Source organism: Pseudorca crassidens, chromosome 15, assembly GCF_039906515.1.
Source record: "Pseudorca crassidens isolate mPseCra1 chromosome 15, mPseCra1.hap1, whole genome shotgun sequence".
NCBI classification, from domain to species: domain Eukaryota; kingdom Metazoa; phylum Chordata; class Mammalia; order Artiodactyla; family Delphinidae; genus Pseudorca; species Pseudorca crassidens.
In genome coordinates this window covers 67292133-67315414 of record NC_090310.1, presented here as the reverse complement: position 1 = coordinate 67315414, position 23282 = coordinate 67292133, and the positions used below count along the sequence as shown (strand labels likewise).

The following is a 23282-nucleotide window of genomic DNA, read 5'->3' as shown; positions in this document are numbered from 1 at the left end:
CCTCCGAAGCCTTCTCTGTCCCCCCGTGTGAAGTTACAACCTCCAGCCATACATCCACCAACACTACTCCCTGCCCGATTTGCTCTTTCACAGCAGTTACCATCCACTAACACCCTGCATGGTTTACACACCTTGCCCTTTGCTTCTCTCCCCCACAGGGGTTTTGTCTGTTTTACACGTTGCTGTGACCCCAGCACCAGAAGAGACCTGGCGCACAGAAGGGGCGCCACAACTGTCTCTTGAACAAACGAATGGGTATGTTTGTGGGTCTGTCTCACTTGGGTGTGTGTCTGTGCCTGTGTGTTCTCACTGCACATACGTGCATCTGTGCATGTGTGAGTCTGTGGGTCTCTGGGATGGCATTTCTAGCTGGGCACGTGTGTGCTTTTGAAGGGCTTCTGACCACATGTGTCTGTCTCCATCTGGGAGTATGAGGTTTTTTGCATATGTGTGTTTGTATCTGTGTACATTTGCCTTGGGTGTGTGTCTGTGCCTGGAGGGTGCACATCCATGTGTCCCTGAGTGTGTCTCTATGTGCATGGTGTGTCTGTTTACGAAAGCGTCTCTAGCTCAGCACGTGTAAATGTCCTGTATGGGTGTCCTGAATGAGTTGCTGACTGTGTGTGAGTGTGTGTATGTGGGGGGGGGGGGCTCTGTGTGAGGGTGTCCGGGTAAGAATGCACATGTTTGTGTGAGGGTCTTATGTCTGTGTGTCTCCAGGACCACATCTGCATCTGTAAGCATCCTTTGCCTGGCGCTGCTATACCCACAAAGCGCCAGCAGAGGGTGCAGGGGCGCATCTCGGCATTGGGCCTGGCCTCTGAAGACCCCAGTTCTCTTTCTCCGTTCTAACCCGCCCCGCCCCCTTGGCCACTCACCGCCTCCTGTCCTGATCCATCTCTGGGCTGACCAGAGCAAAAAGCAATGCCTCAGACCCGTCCCCGTGCTTCCGAGAAACTCCCCGGCTCTCTGGCCTGTTTCCGCCTATAGTCCTATATCTCTAGGGCCCTTTATACGCCACATCGGATTCACCCCTAAAGGCAATGGAGTGTGCACCACACTTTCCAGTTTATAAAGCCTCCAGGAAACTCCCAATGGTCCCTAAAGCCAAGTAACCCCCAGACTCCTCCCCGTCACTGAGCGAAAGAAACAGCAGCCCAGAGAGGGGGCGTTGCTCCCCCAGGGCACACAGCCCTCCTGGGGGAGGCGCCAGGGCCACCCGGCTCCCACACTCCCAGGCGCACTGACCAGCCAGGGGCCCCGCCCTCTGCGGGGAGGTGACTGTGTCGGAGGAATTGAAACCTCCGAACAGCTTGGGCTCGGCGGCTGCAGGGGCGAAGGCCGTGCTGGGGCCCCGGTGGCCATCAGCGGAGGCCGGCTTGCTGGGGGTCTGTGAGGTGGGGAAGGCACCCCCGCCGCCGCCGCCGCCGCCGCCGCCACCGCCGCCGCCGCCGCCACAGCCGCCATGGGTGTTATCAGCAGGTTCCAGGCTGCGGCGCCGCTGGCTGGCATCCTTGGGCTTGCTCTTGTTGCTGCCCATGGTCCTGCTGGAGACGAGAGAGGACCCTGGGTGAAGGGCTCTGGGAGCCGGCAGGGTTGCCTAGGCCCCTTAGCCTGCACTCCCATCCATTCTACAGATGGGGAAACTGAGGCCCAAAGAGGCCTCTTTGGGTAAGCTACCTTTCAGAACCTCAGTTTCTCCATCTGTAAAATGGGAATAGTGATGGCAACCATAAAGGGCTTCCTGGGTACAGGGCCAAGCACAGAAGAAACACATCATAATCAGAAGCCCTAACCTTCCCCACCTTCCTCTGAGTCACTGTTTCTGTCTCTCATGGGTAGGGATAGTATCTTGAGTCATGTTTATGTCCCAGGCATATAGGAGAACGCTGAGGGTTTGTTGAGTGAATACATGACTGACTGAAATTGTCTAACACCAGGGGGAAAGGTGCTAAAAGTTGCAACTAGGGCAACTAAGGAGAGATGGCTGGGAGCTCACTCCAGGCCCAGGGCCTTTGCACATGCTGTTCCCTCTGCCTGAATGCTTTTCCCTGACCACTTGAGCAGAGTAACTCATGCCTCCTTCAGTTCTCAGCCCAAACGTTGCCTCCTTGGAGGCAGCATGTGGCAGGTGGGAGGGAGATGTTTAGGGGTGATGGATTATCTTGACTGTGCTGATGGTTTCATGAGTGCATCCACGTGTCAAAACTTATCAAACTGCACACCTTAAACATGTGCAGTTTATGGTATGTCAATTATACCTCAATAAAGCTCTTAAGGAAAAAAAAGTCACTTCCCTGGAAAGTGTTTCCCAACTTCTTTCATTGGTTTAAGTCCCCTTGCCTTTTGTGCCTCTCCTTGATAATATGTGGCCCAGTTTTGTGTGTGTGTGTGTGTGTGTGTGTGTGTGTGTGTGTGTGTGTGATTACATGATTATCGTCATGGGCTTTTGTCTGTCTAGTTCACTGCTGTGCTCCCAGTACCCAGCACAGGGTATGGCACACAGTAGGTGCTCAATAAACAGCTGAATGAATGAGTGTGAATGTGTGACTATTCAATAGTTAAGAGAGTTCTGAGCCAGAAACCTGGGAGGGCTAGAGATCGGGAAACACAGAGAAACCCAAGTTGCAAACTCCCCAGTGACGCCCATAGCCCTGCCACCCCCCCTTTGCTCCCCATGTTGCCATCTGCAGGTCCTCATGGAGCCTAGCCAGGGTCTCCCCACACACCATGGCCGCCCCTCCCAGCTCCCTCATCTTGGCAGCCCTGATGGGTCATCACCTCACCTGGTGCAAGGCAGGGGCTATCCCAGAGGACCTGGGAAGCAGCCTGAGGTCTCAGCACGAACACCAGGTGTAGAGTCGGCGGTCTCGGACTAGAGGCCCTGCTCTACCTCTCCCCGCTGTGTGACCCTAGGCAAGTCACTTCCCCTCTCTGGGCCTCAGCGTCCTCATCTGCAAAGTAGGGATAAAACAGATTTCTCAGAACTGTTGGGAGGATATGACTAGAAAGAGAAATCATCAAGGTTCTGTCTCTTGGGTCATGATTTATCAGGCTCTGACTCTGGCAGGCCCGATACTAAGAGCTTCCCAGCCCTGAAATATCCTTCACTCCCCCAAAAGCAAGAGTGAGAGTGAGGCCGTGTATGGCATGGCATAGTCTGAAGCCAGACTCCCCAGACTCAGATCTTGGCTTTGCTCCTAATCGGCTGTGTGACCTCAGGCAAGTGACTTAACTTCCCTCTGCCCCACTTCTTCAGCTGGAAATGCCTGTGACAACTGAAGGAGGCAAGGCAGAGTGCTGGGAACACAGTAGGTCACCCGGCCACATCAGCTAGTACCGATACTGTGATTCTGGACACACTGGCGATATGAGCTCCGATTACTCTCCAGGGGATGCTGCAGGCCCTGAAATCAGTCCAGAACTTCCTCTGGGAACCCGTGAATGGGCAAAAGTCCCCTTGACTGGCTGGGGCCTCAGGCAAGACTGTTTGCCCTGAGCGCCAAGCCCAGCTCTGTGACACCCCTCCCTATGTGAACATTAGCCAGTCCCTGTAACCCTCTGGGCCTCAGGCTGCCCGCCTGCACAATGGGGGCGTGGCCTGCATGCTCCCTGGGGGCCATCCAGCTCAGAGAATGTGGGGCTGGGGAGGCCCTGGGGAGACCTGCTCAAGGGATATGCCAACAAGCCTAGGAAGGCCAATTTCTACAGTAACCCAATCCGTTGAGGTCACGATGCCCATCAGCGCTCATACAGTTGGTGTCCTGTGGGATCTACTAACCCGGTTACCCACAGCCCCAGGCTCGATGGAGGCTGAGCCCCAACCACCACATCCCCACCCACCTGCTCCCTGGTATAGTATTCACAGCACCAGCTGTACAGCAAGCCCTCTGCCAGTCACCACAGGGAGACACAGAGATGAACTGGCCAGGTCCTGCCTCAGACGGTGCATGCTCTAACAGGGGACTTGTTTGTGGGACTTTGAGAGGAAATAATAGTTATAAAAACACATTAAAAATATTTTTTAAATTTTAATGAAGAACTTTCTAAGAGCCCAAACTTTCTTTAGAATGAACTAAATGATGAAGAGTGAGCCCCCTGTCACTGGAGGTGATCAAGGACAGGAGAAAGTATACTTGGCTAATGTGCCGTGGAGGGGGAAGGAAAGCCAGGGCTGGAAATTGAAGGCCCTTCCAGCACAAAGAGGATGCATTTGCCCACTTGGGAGGGGGCAAAGAAAAAAGCTCTTGACCCCTAAGCTCTTACACTAACCCAGAAGACCACTCCCCACTGAGACACTCAGAAAAACATAAGACGTCCTTCAAGACCAGACTAAGGTGGCCCAGGGCCTCTGCTTGCAATGTTTGTTGGTTTGTGGGGTTTGGGTTTTTGTTTTGGGTTTTTGGGGTGGTTTTTGTCCTTGTGGTTGATCCTGATTATATAAGTACCACCTGTTTGTGGAGAGGTGGGCAGGTCGAGGTTAAGGGCCAGAGTACTGGAGCAGACTACCTGTGTGTGAATCCCAGCCCTACAAGCCCAGTGTGGGACCCTGTGCCTCAGTTTCCTTCTCTGTCAACTGAGGATAACAACAGTACCCATGTCATAGGGCTGCTGGGAGAATCCATGAGGAAGTACACGGAACATGCTTGAGATGCTGTGGCACGCTGGCAACCTGCCTCCAGTGGACAAGCCCCTGGGCATGGCGGTGCATTTCCTTCCGGCATCATATGAACATAGGACTGTATATTGGGATCCATCTAGTGCCCTTGACTCTAAGCTCCCTGCGGGAAGGACCGGGTCGGACCCATCTCCATATCCCTACTAGGTGCTCTGAAATATTTGCAGAATAGACAAAAGACTAAATGAGCACAGACATGATTTGCATCCTGCTTTGTTCCTGCAATGCCATGTTGTAGAGACCAAGTATCATTCTGCAATATTCAAACACTCCCAGAGCCTGGACCTTGTACTGGGCCCTGCTCTGAGCACTTTGCAAATATTGACTCATCAAATCCCCATGATAATCTAGGAAGTAGATACTAATAGTGTCCCTATTTTACTGATGAGGAAGCAGAAGCACAGAAAGGTTGAGGCACCTGCCTGAGATAACACAGTGAGGGTGAGAACGAAAAAAAGTGGGGACATGAAACCACACTGGGCGGCAGGAATCAGGAGCTGCTCACAGGGCCCACCTCCTGCCCTCCGGACCTCTCTTTCACATGAACAGTAAGATGGGGTGTGAGTGGATAAGGCAGCCTAGCCCCATTCCTATAGAAAGCCCAAGACTTCAAGCTTTGACATAGCAGAGTGTGCTAGAGGAGGGACAGCACATTTAGGGTGGGATCTAGTCCCTGCAGGGCTGCCCGCTGTGCTGTGTGACCTTGAGAGAGACCGCCCTTCCAGACCGTGGTCTCCTTTCTTGAGGCAGGACCCTGTCTCAGAGCCCAAACGCTAAGTCACCATGAGCTGCCCATTTGAGAAGGGACAACTCCCCACATCTTTTCCGCCACTTGCTCACTCCAAGGCAGAGATATATCCTTGGGGTCCAAGAGGAAGTGGGGGGGCTCCATACTCGGGGTGTCTGAGGCTCCCAGAGGAAGGTAGCCCCTTTCCTCTGGGGAGCTGCTGCTGACCACAGGCTCCGGACAGAAGGCCTGAGCTATCGCTACCGTGAGAGGTACTGGGATGCTCTATAGCACCTCCCCATCAGTGTCCCCAGCGCTTCGTGCTCAGCGGGTCCCAAACTAACTTGGCATCTCCCTCTATGACTTCCCCTCACCCCATGTCTCCATCTCAGGGCTGGTTCGCCCGTCCTCCCCGCCAATCTTCCTCAAATGCATCCCTCCCCACACCCCATCTCCACTCCCTCAGGCCAGGCCCCTGTCGTCCTGACCTGGGACAGCAGTGGGGGCCCCTCCAGGGCGCCCTCGTCCAGCAACCAGAGGCATCTCTGTAACGCGCACAAACAAATAGGGCCCCTGCTCAACACTGTTCACGGAAAACTGGAAAAGACCTAAGTGTTTAGCAGAGGGGGACTGGACAAATAAATGCTGGTCTGTTCATCAAGTGGACAGCTGTGCAGATAAACAAACAGAATGAGAGCTCGGTGTGGCCTGGGAAGAGGAAGATGGCAGTGTAGAACGTCCTCTGGGCCACTCGGGGCCACAGTTTCCTCATCTAGAAAATGGGGGCAATAGTGCTACCTATGTCAAAGGGTTGGTGAGAGGATTAAAGAGAATGCAGACAAGGCCTGAGTGGGGTGCCTGGAACGTAGTACACATGAACTACAATTATTTCTGTAAAGAAAATTAGCATGTGAATGTGTATGTGTGTGTATGTGCAGACGTGCACACACATGTGCCGTAAGGTTTAGAGAACGTTCTGGAAGGAGTCCAAATTCTTCACAATATTTAATCCAAAAGCTCCCCATCATTCCCCTCTGGATGAGGCCTAAACCCTTCAGCTGGGTCCACGCGGCCCTGTGGAGCTGGGGCTGTGGCCTCCTCCCGTGGGCCCCCTACCCTCTCACCTCCTGGCCTTTGCCTAGGCTATGCCCCTAGGCACAGCTACTTACAACATCCAGAAGAGTCCAGAAAAAACTGTAGTTCAGTCAGGTCATACCCGCTCCTTCCTTCCTGACTCTGAAGAAGGTCACCTCCACCTCTTCTAAGAGTGGAGGGGAGGCCAGGAGCTTAGGAGTTGAGAGTGAGGACTCCAGTCAGACCTGGGTTCAAATCCTGGCTCCACTACTTACTAGCTAAATCTTCTTGGGCAAGTCACTTCACCTCTCAGTTTCCTTATCTTTAAAATGGGCGTAATAAAAAGGAATGAAATTGAGTTATTTGTAGTGAGGTGGATGGACCTAGAGTCTGTCATACAGAGTGAAGTAAGTCACTAAGAGAAAAACAAATACCATATGCTAACGCATATATATGGAATCTAAAAAAAAAAAAAAAAGGTTCTGAAGAACCTAGGGGCAGGACAGGAATAAAGATGCAGACATAGAGAATGGACTTGAGGACACAGGGTGGGGGAAGGGGAGGCTGGGACGTAGTGAGAGAGAAGCATTGACGTATATACACTACCGAGTGTGAAATAGGTAGCTAGTGGGAAGCTGCTGCATAGCACAGGGAGATCAGCTCGGTGCTTTGTGACCACCTAGAGGGGTGGGATAGGGTGGGTGGGAGGGAGGCTCAAGAGGGAGGGGATATGGGGATATATGTATATGTATAGCTGATTCACTTTGTTATACAGCAGAAACTAACACAACATTCTAAAGCAATTATACTCCAATAAAGATGTATAAAAAATGACAGATAATAAACAGATAAAAAAATAAAATGGGGGTAATAATAAACTTAACATCTGAGAATTAAGTGAGAGTCCATGTGCCAGGCAGAGAATAAGTGCTTGATAAACAGCGCTCACTGTTGTTTGCTGTTATTACCGTTACAGGTGACAAGAGGAGCAACGCAAGAGGAAGCAAGAGTTAGTGGCAGGGCCTTGAATGCCAAGCACAGAACTGAGCACGTTGCATGCAGTTGATACTCAATTGTCCCCACAGCACAGTGAAGTAGGGACTATAACTACATCCACTTTACAGATGGGACCAAAGTTCATGGAAGCCAAAGCCTTGCCTAAGGCCATACAGCAAGCAAGTGCAGCAGAGTTGGGATGCTCGAGGGTCAGGAGAGTACAGTCAGAAGGCACCTCTGGTGCCCCACCCACTGTGCTGATACCCTCCCTGCCCTAGGTACCCCCACCATTCCACCATCTCCACCTCCCTAACACAGAGGCAACACAGGTCAGAGGTCAACCTCCGACATCACCATCCATATCTCTGGACCCTCCAAGGAAGAAGAAGCATCATGGAAAGCCTGGAGCCAGAATGCCAGGTTCAGATGCCAACTTGCCATTTCCTGGTCATGCAGCCTCCAAGGGGCCTCAGTTTACCCCTTATCAAAAATGGGAATCTGTGTAATTGCTCCTATATGATTGGGCTTGAGGGGAAAACATGAGGTAATACTGATAAAGTGCCTGGAACATAGGAAGTGCTCAATAAATACTAGCTATTATTATCACCACTGTGGAAGACCTCTCTTCAGATCCTTGCTCTCTTTTCTAACCACTCTTACAAGTAGGCAAAGGCTTCCAAAATTCCAACTGTGTGTAAAGCCCTGTGCATGGCCCTGGAGAGATTGTCTGGTAGAGTTGATTGGAACCAAGGCCTACAAAAGCCACTTCACAGGGAAAGAGTCCAGAAAAGACAAGCATGTCCACTAGTTAACCTTGCTCTAAGATGCTTGCCAGTGCAATGAGCTAAGAAAAAGAAATGGATGGAATTGGAAAACAGAAGATGAGTATCATCAGTTGCAGCTGTTATCAATATAGATCTGAGAAATCCAAAAGAATCTTCTATAAAACTATTGAACAAAAAGTGAATTAAGTAAAGCAGAAGGAAATTAAATGTAATATCCAAAAATCAATAATGTAGCTATGTACCAACAGCAATCAGGAAATAAAATGAAAGAAAGCTTAGCATGGGAATTCCCTGGCATTCTAGTGGTTGAGACTCTGAGCTCTCACTGCCAAGGGCCCGGGTTTGATCGCTGGTCGGGGAACTGGGGTCCTGCAAGCTGTGCGGCGTGGGCAGAAAAAAAAAAAAAAAAAAAGAAAGCTAAGCATTGCAAAAATATCGATTCTTCCTAAGTAAATCTACAAATTGAATGTGATCCCAATAAAACCCCAACAGGATTTTTTTCTAACTAAGCAGGTCAATTTTAAAGTTTATGAGTAAATGTATAAGAATAGCCAGGAATGGGACTTCCCTGGTGGCACAGTGGTTGAATCCGCCTGCCAATGCAGGGGACACGGGTTCAAGCCCTGGCCCGGGAAGATCCCACATGCCGCGGAGCAACTAAGCCCACGCGTCACAACTGCTGAGCCTGTGCTCTAGATAGAGCCCGCAAGCCACAACTACTGAGTCCGTGTGCCACAACTACTGAAGCCCACATGCCTAGAGCCTGTGCTCCGCAACAAGAGAAGCCACCGCAATGAGAAGCTGGTGCACTGCAACAAAGAGTAGCCCCCACTCACCGCAACTAGAAAAAGCCCGTGCACAGCAATGAAGACCCAACGCAGCAAAAAAAATAATTATTTTTTTTTAAAAAAAGAAAGAATAGCCAGAAAAACCTTAAAAAGAAGAGTAACAAAGAGAAAATAGTCCAATCAGGTAGTAAAACTTACTGTAAAGTCACAATAATTAAAACTGTGTGATATCACTACAAAAATATATAAATTAATGGAGCAGAAAAGAGGGTCCAAAAATTGTCCCCAAACATACGGAAATTTAATATATTATGAAAGTAGCATTTCATAACAGTGAGAAAAAGGTAGACTATTTTTAAGACAGAGTTGGGACCAATGATCTGCCACCAGGAAACAAAGCTGTATCTCAATCTCACTCCACATGCCTATAAATTCCAGACCAACCATATTTAAACCACACAAAAATAAAACCATAAAGCTCTAAAATAAGGTGGGAGAATAAGTTTTCCAATCCCAGAATGGGAAAAGCATTTCTAAACATGACCAAAAAACCTAAAAATCATTTTTGAAATAATACATCAATCTACATAAAAATCCAAAACGTCTGCACGGCTTGATAAACATCATAAGTTCACAAGACAAACCAAAAACTAGGAAAACATTTGTAACTCATAGATAGGCAAAGTTTTTTTTCCCTTAATATATAATGAGCCCCCATAAAATAAGAAATATAACCACAGATAGTTTACAGCAAATGAAATGGTACTTAAACATGTGAGAAGATGCGCAATCTCACTTAGAAAATAAATCACATTAAAACTACACAAGCCACCCAGCAACAGCAGAATACACATTCTTCTCAAGTGCACATGGAATATTCTCCAGGATAGACCATATGCTAAGCCATAAAACAAGCCTCAATAAATTTAAAAGGAGTGAAATCATACAAAGTATGTTTCTGATCACAATGAAATGAATTAAGAAATCAGTAACAGGGCTTCCCTGGTGGCGCAATGGTTGAGAGTCTGCCTGCCGATGCAGGGGACACGGGTTCGTGCCCCAGTCCGGGAAGATCCCACATGCCGTGGAGCGGCTGGGCCCGTGAGCCATGGCCGCTGAGCCTGCGCGTCCGGAGCCTGTGCTCCACAATGGGAGAGGCCACAACAGTGAGAGGCCCGCATACCGCAAAAAAAAAAAAGAAAGAAATCAGTAACAGAAATAAATTTGGGAAATTACAAATATGTGAAAATTAATACACCTAATAACCAATGAGTCAAAGAAGAAACCACCCAAAAAAGTAGAAAATACTTTGAGATTAATGAAAATGAAGACACAACTTATCAAAATGTATGGGATGCAGTAAAGTAGAACTTAAAGGGAAATGTACAGCTGTAAATGCCTATATTAAAAAAGAAGAAAGATCTTGAATCAGTAACCTAAACTTCCACCTTAAGACACTAGCAAAAAAACAAAAAAAAAAAAGAAGAGCAAACTAATCCTAAGGCAAGTGAAAGGAAGGAAATAAAGATTATAGCAGAAATTAGTGAAATAGAAAATAAAAAACTATAGAGAAAAATCAACAAAACCAAAAGTTTGTTCTTTGAAAAGCTTAACAAAATTGACAAACAAGAAAATTGTTCTGAGCAAGAAAAAAAGGGAGAAGACTCAAATTACTAAGCCCAGGAATGAAAGAGAGGACAACTACAAATCTTACAGAAATAAAGAAGATTTTAAGGAAATGCTATGAACAATGCCATGCCATGCCAACAAATTAGATATCTTGGATAAAATGGACAAATACCTAAGAAAACACAAACTACTGAAACTAAGAAGAAATAGAAATTTTAAATAAAGCTAAAACAAGTAAAGAGATTGAATTAGTAATTTTAAAACATGTCACAAAGAAAAACTCAAGCCCAGGTGGCTTCACTGGTGAATTCTACCAAACAGATAAATAAGAATTAATACCAATTCTTCTCTTGGGAACACTTCTCAACTCATTCTATGAAGCCAGTATTACCCTAACACCAAAGCCAAACAAAGACATCATAAGAAAAGAAAACTACAGACCATTATCTCTTATGACTATAAGATGTGAAAATCTTCAACAAAATACTAGCAAACTGGATCCAGCAACATATAAAAAGAATTATACATCATGACCAAGTGAGATTTTCCCCAAGCATACAAGGTTGGTTTAACTTCTGAAAATCAATCAATGTAATATACCATACCAATAAAATAAAGGACAAAAACTATACAATAATCACAGTAGATAAAGAAAAAGTGTTTGGCAAAATCCAACACCCTTTCATGATAAAAACACTCACCAAACTAGGAATAGAAGGGAATTTCTTCAACCTGACAAAGGGCATCTATGAAAAAGCCATATCTAACAACATACTTAATGGGGAAAGACTGAATGCTTTCCCCCTCAGAAACAAGACAAGGATGTCTGCTCTCACCAGTTCTATTCAACATTGTACCGGAGGTTCCAACCAGGGCAATAAAGGAAGAAGATGAAATAAAAGACATCCAGATTGGAAAGGAAGAAGTAAAATTTTCTTTATTTGTAGATGACATAACCTTGTATATAAAAATTCCTAAGGATTCCACTAAAAAAATTATGAGAATAAACAAGTTCAGCAACTTGCAAGGTACAAGATTAGTATATAAAAATAAATTGTATTTCTATACACTAGCAATAAACAATCCAAAAATAAAATTAAGAAAATAAATTACAATATCAAAAGAAGACTTAGGAATAAGATTAACAAAAGAAGTGCAAAACATATACTCTGAAAACAACAAAAATTGTTGAAAGAAATTAAAGAACTAAATAAATGGAAAGACATCCCATGTTCATGGATTGGAAGACTATGCATTATTAAGATGGCAATAGTCCCCAAACTAATCTAGAGTCAACACAATCTCAAACAAAATCCCAGCTAGCTTCTTTGCAAAAATTGACAAACTGACCCTAAAATTCATATGGACAGTCAAGGGACCCAGAATAGAAAAAACAATCTTGAAAAACAGAAACAAAGCCTGAGGGCTCACACTTCTCAATTTCAAAACTTGCTGCAAAGCTCTGGAAATCAAGACAGTGTGGTACTGGTATGAGGATAGACTTATAAATCAATCCAGCAATAAACACTCACATTTATGGTCAATTGACTTTTGACAAGGGTGCCAATATAATTAAATGGAGAAAGAAGAATCTTTTCAATGAATGCTGCAGGAACAACTGGATACACTCAGGCAGAAGAAGGAAGTTGGGCACCTTCCTCAAACCCTACACAAAAATTAACTCACAGTGGATCACAAATCTAAATGTACAAGATAAAACTTTAAAAATCTTATAAGAAAATACAGGCATAAATTTCCCCACTTTGGATCAAAATAGTTTCTTAGTCATGACACAAGCAGCAAAAGAAAAAATAGATAAACTGAACTTCACGAAAATTAAAAACGTTTGGACTTGCCTGGTGGCACAGTGGTTAAGAATCCACCTGCCAATGCAGAGGGCACGAGTTTGAGCCCTGGTCCGGGAAGATCCCACATGGCACGGAGCAACTAAGCCCGTACACCACAACTACTGAGCCCGTGTGCCACAACTACTGAATCCCACACACCTAGAGCCCGTGCTCTGCAACAAGAGAAGCCACCGCAATGAGAAGCCCGCACACTGCAACAAAGAGTAGCCCCCGCTTGCCACAACTAGAAAAAGCCCATGCACAACAACGAAGACTCAATGCAGCCAAAAATAAATCAATAAAATAAATAAATTTACAAAAAAAAATTAAAAACGTTTGTGTGTCAAAGGACACCATCAAGAAGGTAAAAAGAATCCACCAAATGGGAGAAAATATTTGCAAACCATATATCTGATAAGGGACTTGTATCTAGAATATATAAAGATCTTTTACAACTCAACAAACAAAAAGAGAAATGACCCAACTTAAAAATGGACAGAAGATCTGAATAGACATTTCTCCAAAGAAAATATATGGCTAGTAACTGCATGAAAAGATGCTCAACATTATTAGTCATCAGGAAAATGCAAATCAAAACCGCAATGTGATACCACTTCACACCCACTAGGATGGCTGTAATTAAAAAGATAGAAAACAACAAGTTGTTGGCAAGGATGTAGAGAAATTGGAAACTTCATACATTACTGGTGGGAATGTGAAATGGTATAGCTGTTTTGAAAAAACAGTCTGGCAGTCCCTCAAAAGGTTAAATATAGAGTTACCATATGACCCAGAAGTCCCACTCCTAGTTATAGACCCAAGAGAAAAGCAAACATATCCACATAAAAACTTGAACATGAGTGTCCATAGAAGCATTATTCATAATAGCCAAAAAGTGGAAACAACCATATGTCCATCAATGGATGAATGGGTAAATAAATGTGGTATATCCATATAACAGAATATTATTTGGCAAGAAAAAGGAATGGAGTACTGATACATGCTACAACATGGGTGAACCTCGAAAACATGCTAAGTGAAAGAAGCCAGACACAAAAGACTAGGTATTGTATGATTCCATTTACATGAAAGTTCCAGAATAAGCAAATCTATAGAAACATAAAGTAAACTAGTTGTCACCTGGGGCTGGGGGGAGGAAGGTTTGAGGGGCAGTGGAGACTGACTAAATGGGTTACGCAATTTCTTTTGGGGAGTGATGAAATTGTTCTAAAATTGTGGTGATGATTGTACAACTCTGTGACTACACTAAAAACCATTAAATTGTACCCTTTGGGGGAGGGATAAATTGGGAGGTTGGGACTGACATATACACACTACTATATATAAAAGAGATAACTAATAAGGACCTACTGTATAGCACAGGGAACTCTATTCAATACTCTGTAATGAGCTATATGGGAAGAGAAGCTAAAAAAAAAATTTACATACGTATAACTGATTCATTTTGCTGTACAGCAGAAACTAACACATTGTTAATCAACTGTACTCCAACAAAAATTCAAATAAATAAATACATACATACATAGATACATACAAAATAAATAAACTGTACACTTTAAATGGGTGAATTGTCTGGTATGTGAATTCTATCTCAATAAAGCCATGTTTAAAAAAAAACATAACAACACTACACCAGAGGCCACTGTTCATCTATTAGATTGGCAGATCCCCAAATTCTAGATCAATCTGTGTTGGTGAGAGCGAGGGGAAGAAGAGGATGTGGTGTGAAGGTACATCAGTGCCACCTCCGTGAAGGACCCTCTGGACATATCTAACAAAATTACAACTGCACACATTCTCGGACACTGCAATTTGGGATTAATCCTAGAGGTATCTCCACACGTGAACACTAAGCACACGATGGAAGATATGCATTGCAGAACGGTCTGCAATAAGCAAAAGGCTGGAAACAACCAAAAGTAGTCTTCTCTAATTAAATAAAGCATGGTCTCCATCCACACAATGAATACTATGCAATCAGGAAAAAGAAAGAAGCGGCACTAAATGACCTCCAAGGCACACTGTCAAGAGCAAACAGTCACATGTAGAGCTGAGGATACCATGCACGATCACTTGAGGTTTTTAAACTATTTTTTCTAATATCCACGCTTACATATGCCTGGACTCCCTGCAAGAACACACCAGAAACTCCTCCCATGGCTGCCTCCAGCAAGGAGACCTGGGTGCCAGAGAGGTTTACTTTTCCCTGCCTTCTTCTGTACTGTTTGAGTTATTGTTTACTGTGTGTGTTAATGCTTTTTCTTTCCTTTTTAAGACAAAAGTTGACATATACACACTACTATATATAAAATAGATAACTAATAAGAATCTACTGTATAGCACAGGGACCTCTACTCAATACTCCGTAATGACCTGTATGGGAAAAGAATCTAAAAAAGAGTGCATATATATATATATATATATATATATATATATATATATATGTATAACTGATTCACTTTGCTGTACAGCAGAAACTAAAACAACATTGTAAATCAACTATACTCCAATAAAAACTAATTTAAAAAGAAAGAAAGAAAGAAAAAAGACAGGTTTACCTGGTATCAGATCCTGGTGCTCTCTCTCATAGCTGGGAAGTCACTTCACTTCTCTGAGCCTCTGTGCTCTGCAAAGAGAGGGATAATAATAGTATCTGCCTTGCAAAGTTGTTGTGAAGGATTAAATAAGACAAGGCCCGGCACGCACACACGCACAGGGCTCCCCACCGTGTCTGTGTCTGGCTCCTAGCAGTAGGTGCATGGTTCCTGCTGGTTATTAATACGTTACTACGTACACCAGGGTGGATTGTTAACAAGTGCCACCAGGGAGACTTGGGACCAAGTGTTCAGAGCATCAGCAATCCCCTCCAACTGGGAGGAACTGGGAAAGGATTCCTGGGGGAGGCAGCATTTGAGAAGGGCTTCAAGGTCGAGAAGGAGGTCCACAAATAGAGATAACTGGGGGCTGTGCCTCTGGCAGAGGGAGCTGTGCAGGCAAAGGCCTGGAGGTAGGAAAGCCCTGGGTATTCGCTCAGTCGTTCATTCACTGGCTCCTTCAACAGAGCTCAACTGAGCACCGACTATGTGCCAGACACTCTCATAGGAAAGACAGACAAAGCCAAGTAGCTGGACCATCGAAGGGAGGAATTACAGAGAGTGTGAAGACAACAAGGGGCTGGGGCAGAGCCTCACCCAGGTCCAAGTGTTCATAGAGCAGACCAGGAAAAGGAGGCTCAGAGAGGGAGAGAGGCTACCTAAGGTCACACAGCACCTTCTCAACTTCTGGAAAGGTCCTCTCCCAGCTCCACCCTTCCCATGTCCCACGAGCCTGGAGAAGAGAAAGCCCACAAGGGCCATCCCAATGTGCACTCATCAGAAGGTGCATAAAGATGCCATCTAAACTGGGGTCCCCAACAAAGAGGAGGGACAACTGGTTCTCAGATGATAACAGCACCTGGCTGATGGGTAGAGAGACTCCTGTGTGCCAGGCACCATGCTGAGAAGTGCACTACATCTACGAGCCCAGGTGAACCCTCTGCAGTCCTATGTGGTCAGCCCCATTTTGCAGATGAGGGAACTGAGGTCCAGAGAGGTCAAGTTACTTGCCTAAGGTCACACGGCTCATAAGAGACAGCATCGGCAGGCAGACTCGGATTGTCTGGGCTCCGTAGCCTCAGGTCCCAGGGCCCATCGCCCAAGGGAGCCACTGCCAGGGCCTGTATCAGCAGTCACATCCCTTCTCAAAAGCACCCAAGGTGGAAGCTGTTCTCAGCCAGTCCAGGAATGTCTCCTGATAACAGTGGCCCAACCGGGGGTGGGAGGAGTGGGTGGTGGTGGTTGTGTGGGGAATGGGGGGGAGGGGCGGCAGGAGGGACACAGCCCATTTGAGTCCATCTGTCCTGCCTCTGGAGAGGAGGAAGCAAAAAGGTCCCATCAGGCACCCATCAGAGTCAGGCGGGTTGCAGCATCCTGGTTAAGGGGGCTCCTGCTGTGGCCCTGGGAGAACTCTGGGCAAGTCAACCAAAGCCTCCTTCAGTACCATGGAGACATCCATAATCACCCCAGACAGTTGCAAGAGCAAATGAGCTAACCACGTGTGCCCTGGGCACGCAGGCCATGCTGGATAAAGGTGGGGGGGGGGGGGGGGGGGCGCGACCACCACTGCTACCTTATTATTTCCATTGTTATTGTTTAGCTCTCCAGTTCCCACCAGGACCCTGCTTCATAGGGACGATCAGCCCCCATCTCCCAGAGAAGGCAACAGAGAGAGGCTCAGAAAAGCCAAGTCAGCTGCCCAGGCCACCATCCAAGACAGCAGAGGACCAGCCGGGGATCCTGGCTCTCCTGGCCCCAGGCCACTTTGGCCCCTCTCCCCAAGGGCACCAGTCCCAGCTGGGCTCTCGAAGGGAGTTATTACACCAGGGACTAAGCAGGGCCCTCAGTCAGTCCTTTTTCTACTAGGGTAATGGAGGCCAAGATAGGGGGAGTGGCTGGCCCAAGGCCACACAGCCCAAGAAGGACCACTTACGGAATGAACCTGTCACCCTTCTGAACCTCCAAAGCTAGGTCCCCAGCTGATGCCCCACCCTCCTCACAACAGCCCTAGGGGGCAGGTACCACCAGCACTGGCCTGTGTCCACAGGGGAGGAAGTTGAGGCTGGAGGAGCGTGGGAGAGGGTGCCGGCCCATCATGCCCATCCCAAAAGTGGGGGCTGTGACCCTTTCCTGCCTCCCCTGGAGCCTCCCACACGTAGGCAGGAATCTTCTGATTCCCTTTCTTCCTTCAGACTCTCAAAAGAATGACGTGCTCAACTGACGTGTTTTTCTACAAGTGGTTTCGGAATATAGAAGGGAGTCCTGCTTCAGAGCAGGGGAACATCAATAATGACAGTAATAAGAATAAGGGCAGTAGCAACAGCTAATATTCGTTTAGCGCTTTTTTTTTTTTTTTTTTGGCCGCACCGTGTGGCATGCAGGATCTTAGTTCCCCGACCAAGGATCAAACCCGCACCCCCTGCAAGGGAAGCGCAGAGTCTTAACCACTGGACCACCAGGGAAGTCCCTATGTGCCATTCTTTTTTTTTTTCCTATGTGCCATTCTTATCACCCCATTTTACAGAAGAGGAAACGGAAACACAGACAGGTTAAATGATGTGATTAAAATCCCGCCTCTTAGCAGCTAAGTGACAAGTTCCTCCCTCTCTGAGCTTCTCCCTGAAGGGGGGCTGCCACCCCTTGGGTCACTTGGGAAGGACCCAAGGAAGAAGCCAGGGCCACGGCCAGCTCAGCCCCCTCCCCAGAACTCAACACCATTGGCTGCTCCAGTGCAGGCTGGTGGGGTGGAATGGGGCATGCTGATGGCGGTGTGGAGACCACACCTTTCCCCCTCACGCCCTCCCACCTGGGGTTCACACCACCCGTTCCATGCTCCCAACAGCCTTGGAACAAGCTATGGCCACAGTCATTTTACACATGAGCACACAGGGCTCCAGGAAACTGCCCCAGCCAGGAAGTGGAGTGCAAAGGCCCTGAGGCAGGAAGGTCAGCTGTGCAGGTCTGGACTGAGTGGGTTCCAGCTTAACTGGGTCGCTGCGGGCTTTTGGTCCAGGCACGAGGAGGTCGGAGGGAGGCCCCGAGAGGGACCCGTCCAGCAATTTAGGTCAGAAAGACCTGAAAATTTGAGAGAGAAGCCCATGAAGATTTTCTCAGGCCCCTGAGTGTGCTGGGAGGGATGGGGGCGGGGGGGGGAGGTTACTGAGGCTTCATCCCACAGTGATCCTATCAGAGCGCAGTGATCAGCTTCAGAGGAGACACCTAAACCATGGTGGACTTCCCAGAGGAGGGGACATCTCAGCTAAGGTCCAAAGGGTGAGCAGTTTGTGAAAAGAGGAAGGGGAAGCATGATCCAGGCAGAAGGGATTACTTGGCCAAAGGCCCAGAGGTGGGACCATTTAAAGAAAGGCAAAGAGCCATGTCAGTTTAAGTCATGTAGTCTCAGTTTCTCCAGCAGCGAAATGGGGGGAAAGACAGGCACACAGTGGGTACCTCCATCTCCCCCACACCCACTGTCTTCCTTCTCCAAGGCCCCCACCCAAGAGGAAGGGCACTTCCTCCTGCCATGGAGCATCTTTGGGGCTGGTGAGGTTGGCAGGGTTGGGAGGTTTCACTGACACCCCACCCCCCTGACACCCTCTACCCCAGAATCCAGGCCAGGCAGCCTGGCAGGTGGATGGGGAGGGCAGCTCACAGGCCAGGAGGCCACAGCCCTGATCTCAGAGAGCTTTGGGAGATCTCCCCCTTCACAGATGTGGAAGTGGAGGCTCAGAGAGGAGAGCAGTCAGCCTCAGGTCACACAGCAAGGCGGGGGCCAGCTCTTGAATGAGGGTGTGGGACTGGGACCCGGACTGAAGATAAGATTCTTGGGGCACCAGGCCCAGGAGCGCTGGGCTGAGGAGGAGCTAGAAGAGGAGATGCTAGCCCCAAAGGACCACAGGCTAGGCAAGTCCCAGGGACCCAACCAGACACCACCTGGCCCGGCCAGATGAGGGCTGGCCACCATGTGGCTAAGTGGAAGGCCTCCATCAGAATCTCCATGTGACCTCGGCAAGTCACACCCCCTCTTGGGCCTCAGCATCTGCACCTGGACAAAGGCCCTGGCATGCCAAGGATTCCTTAACAGACCCCCAGCATCAGTGGTGACCACAGGGAACACTGAGGTGACACGTCTTGCTCTCTCCCAGCCTCTCCAAGGTCATGTCTCCCAGGCCTCGCCCCCGTGGTTCCACCCCCGCTGGCTGATGGCCGACAGGCCTTGGGGGGACAGATGCCAGCCGGCCCCTGCCCACGGTGCCCGCTATTCCTGCCAGCAGCTCTGGCTGCTTCCCTGCTCTGGGAACACATAGTGCCCCCTCGTCCCCGCCCCCGCCCACACCCACGCAGGAGCTCCGTCCAGGGACACAGGTGGGCAGAAGCACCTGGCGGCCAGGCCCCTCGACACTGTCGGCCCTGTGCTCAACCCCACACACTCAAAGCTCACAGGTGCCACCCTGGACATGTGACCTCAGGAAGGTCCAGGCCTTCCTTTATTCATCCATGAAATGGGGGCTCTGGCAGGTCTCTGGGGGAGAAGGCATCCAAGCCTGAGTTGAGCACAGTGGTCAGCAAGAGAGCCAAAACCCTTAATGCTCCTACGGGCTGTTCACGGGATCAAGGCCAAGGGTGGAGGGGCGTCTGCTGTACGCTCCCTCCTCCCCACCACTTAACCCTCCCTGGACTCGTAATTACCCTCCAGCCTCCAGCCCTTTGCACGCGCTGTTTCCTCTCCTGAGGCTTCACCACCCACCTCCCCCTGCCCCCCATGAACTCCAGGGCACCCTACGGGCCTGACCACAGGTCATACTTGACCTTGCCTACCCTCCAACTGAGAGAGATACTTCTCTTTTTCTGGGCTCACATAGCCTCCATCACATGGGGACTAAGAGTTGTACTGCTTGGGGACTTCCCTGGCGGTCCAGTGGTTAGGACTCAGCGCTTTCACTGTGATAGCCTGGGTTCAATCCCTGGTCGGGGAACTGTGACCCGAAAGCTGTGCGGTGCAGCCAAAAAAAAAAAAAGTTGTACTGTCTGGGTTCAAAACCTAGCTCTGACCCTTCCTAGCTGTGTGACCTTGGAAAAGTTATTCTACCTCTCTGTGCCTACATTTCCTCACTTATAAAATAGGGACAAAAATAATAATTACCTCCAAGGATTGTTGTGAGGATTAAATGAAGTCATATTTGTAAAGGGCTTAGAACAGAGCCCAGACCTTAGCAAATGTGCCGTAAGTATTTGCCATTAACCAATAAGAGTAGCAGCTGGCACCTGTTGAGCACCTACTGTATGCCAGGCCCGGTGCTCAGTATTTTACCTGGATTATCTCACAACAGCCTGGGAGGAGGGGCCGTTATGAATCTCGCTTTAAAACGGCAAAGACAGGGAGGCCCGGAGGCATCAGCTTCACCTCAAAATATATCTGGGGACGAAGGGGATTTTGCTGATATTAAGGAACTACTGTGTATTTCTTTCAGGTAGATTATGGTTTTTGTGGCTACTTTCTCAACATGAGTCTTATCTTTTAGAGATACATACTGAAAGATTTGCACGTGAAGGAAGACATGCGTGCGGGATTTGCTTTAAAATGACACAGGAAGGGGGCTTCCCTGGTGGCGCAGCGGGTGAGAGTCCACCTGCCGATGCAGGGCACACGGGTTCGTGCCCCAGTCCGGGAAGATCCCACATGCCGCGAGCGGCTGGGCCCATGAGCCATGGCCGCTGAGCCTGCGCGTCCGGAGCCTGTGCTCCGCAACGGGAGAGGCCACAACAGTGAGAGGCCCGCGTACTGCAAAAAATAAATAAATAAAATGACACAGGAAGGGAGTGGCACAGAACAGGTTTGGAGGGGCCAGGCCTGGCCATGGGCGGTACTTGGGGCTCAGTGACAGGTTCATGGGGTTTGTTATACTAATATGCTTCCATAATAAAGAGTTTAAAAAGGAAGATGAAATAAAATAATGCAAAACAATGTTGGACCCCCCACAGCCCCATCAACTGCCTTAGCCTGGGCCAACCATTGTCACCCCTTCCCCTCGCTGGACCAATGCAGTCGTCCCTCTGGTCCGCCTGTCTCCACCCTCAGCCCCCAGTCTGCTCGCCACACAGCAGCCAGGTGCTCTCAGAAGGCCTCCTGCGGCCCCCGCCTCACTGGGAGGAAAGAGCCAACATCAGAAGGGTCCAGAGGCCCTCCCTGGACACCCCCGCATCTTACGGCCCTTCCTCCTGTCATCCTCCCTGAGCTGGACACCCCCGCATCTTATGGCCCCTTCCTCCTGTCATCCTCCCTGAGCTGGACACCCCCGCATCTTACGGCCCTTCCTCCTGTCCTCCTCCCTGCACTGGACACCCCCACATCTTACGGCCCTTCCTCCTGTCATCCTCCCTGCGCTGGACACCCCCGCATCTTACGGCCCTTCCTCCTGTCATCCTCCCTGCGCTGGACACCCCCGCATCTTACGGCCCTTCCTCCTGTCATCCTCCCTGCGCTGGACACCCCCGCATCTTACGGCCCTTCCTCCTGTCATCCTCCCTGCGCTGGACACCCCCGCATCTTATGGCCCTTCCTCCTGTCATCCTCCCTGCTCTTGCTCTGTTCCCCTAGCCTCCTCGCTGTTCCTCCAACACTCCAGCCTACCACTAGCTTCCGATCTTTGCACTGGCTGTTCCCTCTACCTGGGTTCTCTTGCCCCAGGGAGCTACATGGCTCCTCCCTCCCCTCCTGGGAGGTGAGCTTCTGGGAGAGGTCTCCCCTCCCGCCCCCCACCCCCAGGCCCGCCATCCTATCTAATTACAACACATTCCGTACAACCCAGCCAGTCTTCCCAGCTTTACGTTTGACCCGTGACACCTATCACGTTGTAACAGACCACGTGCAGATCTTCCTTATTTGCTGTGTTTTCGTCTCCCCCACCAGGATGTCAGCTCTGTGAGAGCACAGATTTTTGTCTGGTTGGTTCTTTGCTCTATCTCCAGCCTCTAGAACATTGTCTGCCACATAGTGGCGCTCAGTAAATATTTGTGGGAGGGAGGGGTAGGTGGAGGGAGGGATGGAAGGAGGGATAGAGGGATGGAAGGAGAGAGGGAGGGAGAAAAGGATGGTGGGATGGATAGAGGGAGGGAGGGAGGAGTAGAGGGAGGGGGGAAAGGAGGGAGGGAGGGATGAATGGGTCCTACCCAGGGCCCCAGGAGATAAAGAGATACAGGCCTCAGCCCCAGGTCTGCCCAGCCCCACAGCCTATGCTCCGACCACTGCACTCTCCTGCCACTGCCTGGCATGTCCCCGTGGCAGAGCCTCTGACCACCCTGGTTACATGGGACAGTGTGCAAGTCTGAGACAGCTGTAGACCCCGAGCCTCACCCGGCACGGCCGCAGGCATGGCACGGGCACCGGGGTTGCCTGCTGCATGAGCCAGGAGTGAGTGAAGCATGAGCCAGGGGCTGTCCGTGTTCCAGGGCAACCAGAACGTGTCTGGTCCCGTGTTCCCGGTGCGAACACACTCAGGGCTGGCAGGCCTCAAACCGGCTCTGCCAGTGCGGCCAGGGCGGGGCGGGCGCTGCAGGCTCAGGCTGGCATGGCGGGCAGATGAAGGGGTGCTGCCCGAGCCGGGACCCGCCGCTCGGGGAGGGAGAAGCTAAGCGAGCGGACGGCGCCACTCCCACTAATCCCGACCCCGTGCAGACAGAACTGTTCTGGCCCGAGCGGCTCTTGGGTTTCTTCCTGGGCAGTAAGGGGATCCCTTTCCAGACCCCAGGCCCTGCCCTGCTCTGTAAAGGGCAGGATCCCTTCCCGCTAGGATCCGTCCACAGCCTAGAAGCCCGAGACAGGAGGGCAAGGCCGGGAAGTGGCCGGCGCCGGAGCAGGACAAGGCAGCAGGGAACCTGGTGTAAAGCCTGGCTCTGCCCCACGGTGCTGCACGGCCCTGAGCCAATCGTGGCCCTTTCAGGACCGTTTCCCCAGGTGGAAAGCAGTGCTGGGCATGGATTCCAGGGACCCTCCATCCCACGGTGCCGATTTATCTAGAAGAGGCCACCTCGGTGACTCCAGCCCTGCCCCCAAAGCCCACCTCTGAGGATAGACATGGGCAGAGCCCGGACTCACACACGTCCTTACTCCCCACAGAAACAACAATGATAAAAATACCTGCTG

General features: G+C 49.4%; 1 protein-coding gene across 7 annotated transcripts in view; it reads right to left on the bottom strand.

The window, feature by feature from the left end:
• The window catches only part of SRC (SRC proto-oncogene, non-receptor tyrosine kinase), a 56860-nt gene that overhangs the window by 20056 nt on the left and 13522 nt on the right, over window positions 1–23282 (bottom strand). For 6 of the 7 annotated variants that reach the window (XM_067708084.1, XM_067708089.1, XM_067708090.1 and 3 more), the window contains exons 2-4: window positions 15104–15171; window positions 2787–2954; window positions 1249–1547 (exon numbers count right to left, since the gene is read on the bottom strand). In XM_067708084.1, the coding sequence (XP_067564185.1) occupies window positions 1249–1540 (292 nt within the window). In that variant the 5' untranslated portion in view covers window positions 1541–1547; window positions 2787–2954; window positions 15104–15171. The remainder of the gene's footprint in view (window positions 1–1248; window positions 1548–2786; window positions 2955–15103; window positions 15172–23282) is intronic. The other variant, XM_067708088.1, reaches the window with a different exon arrangement.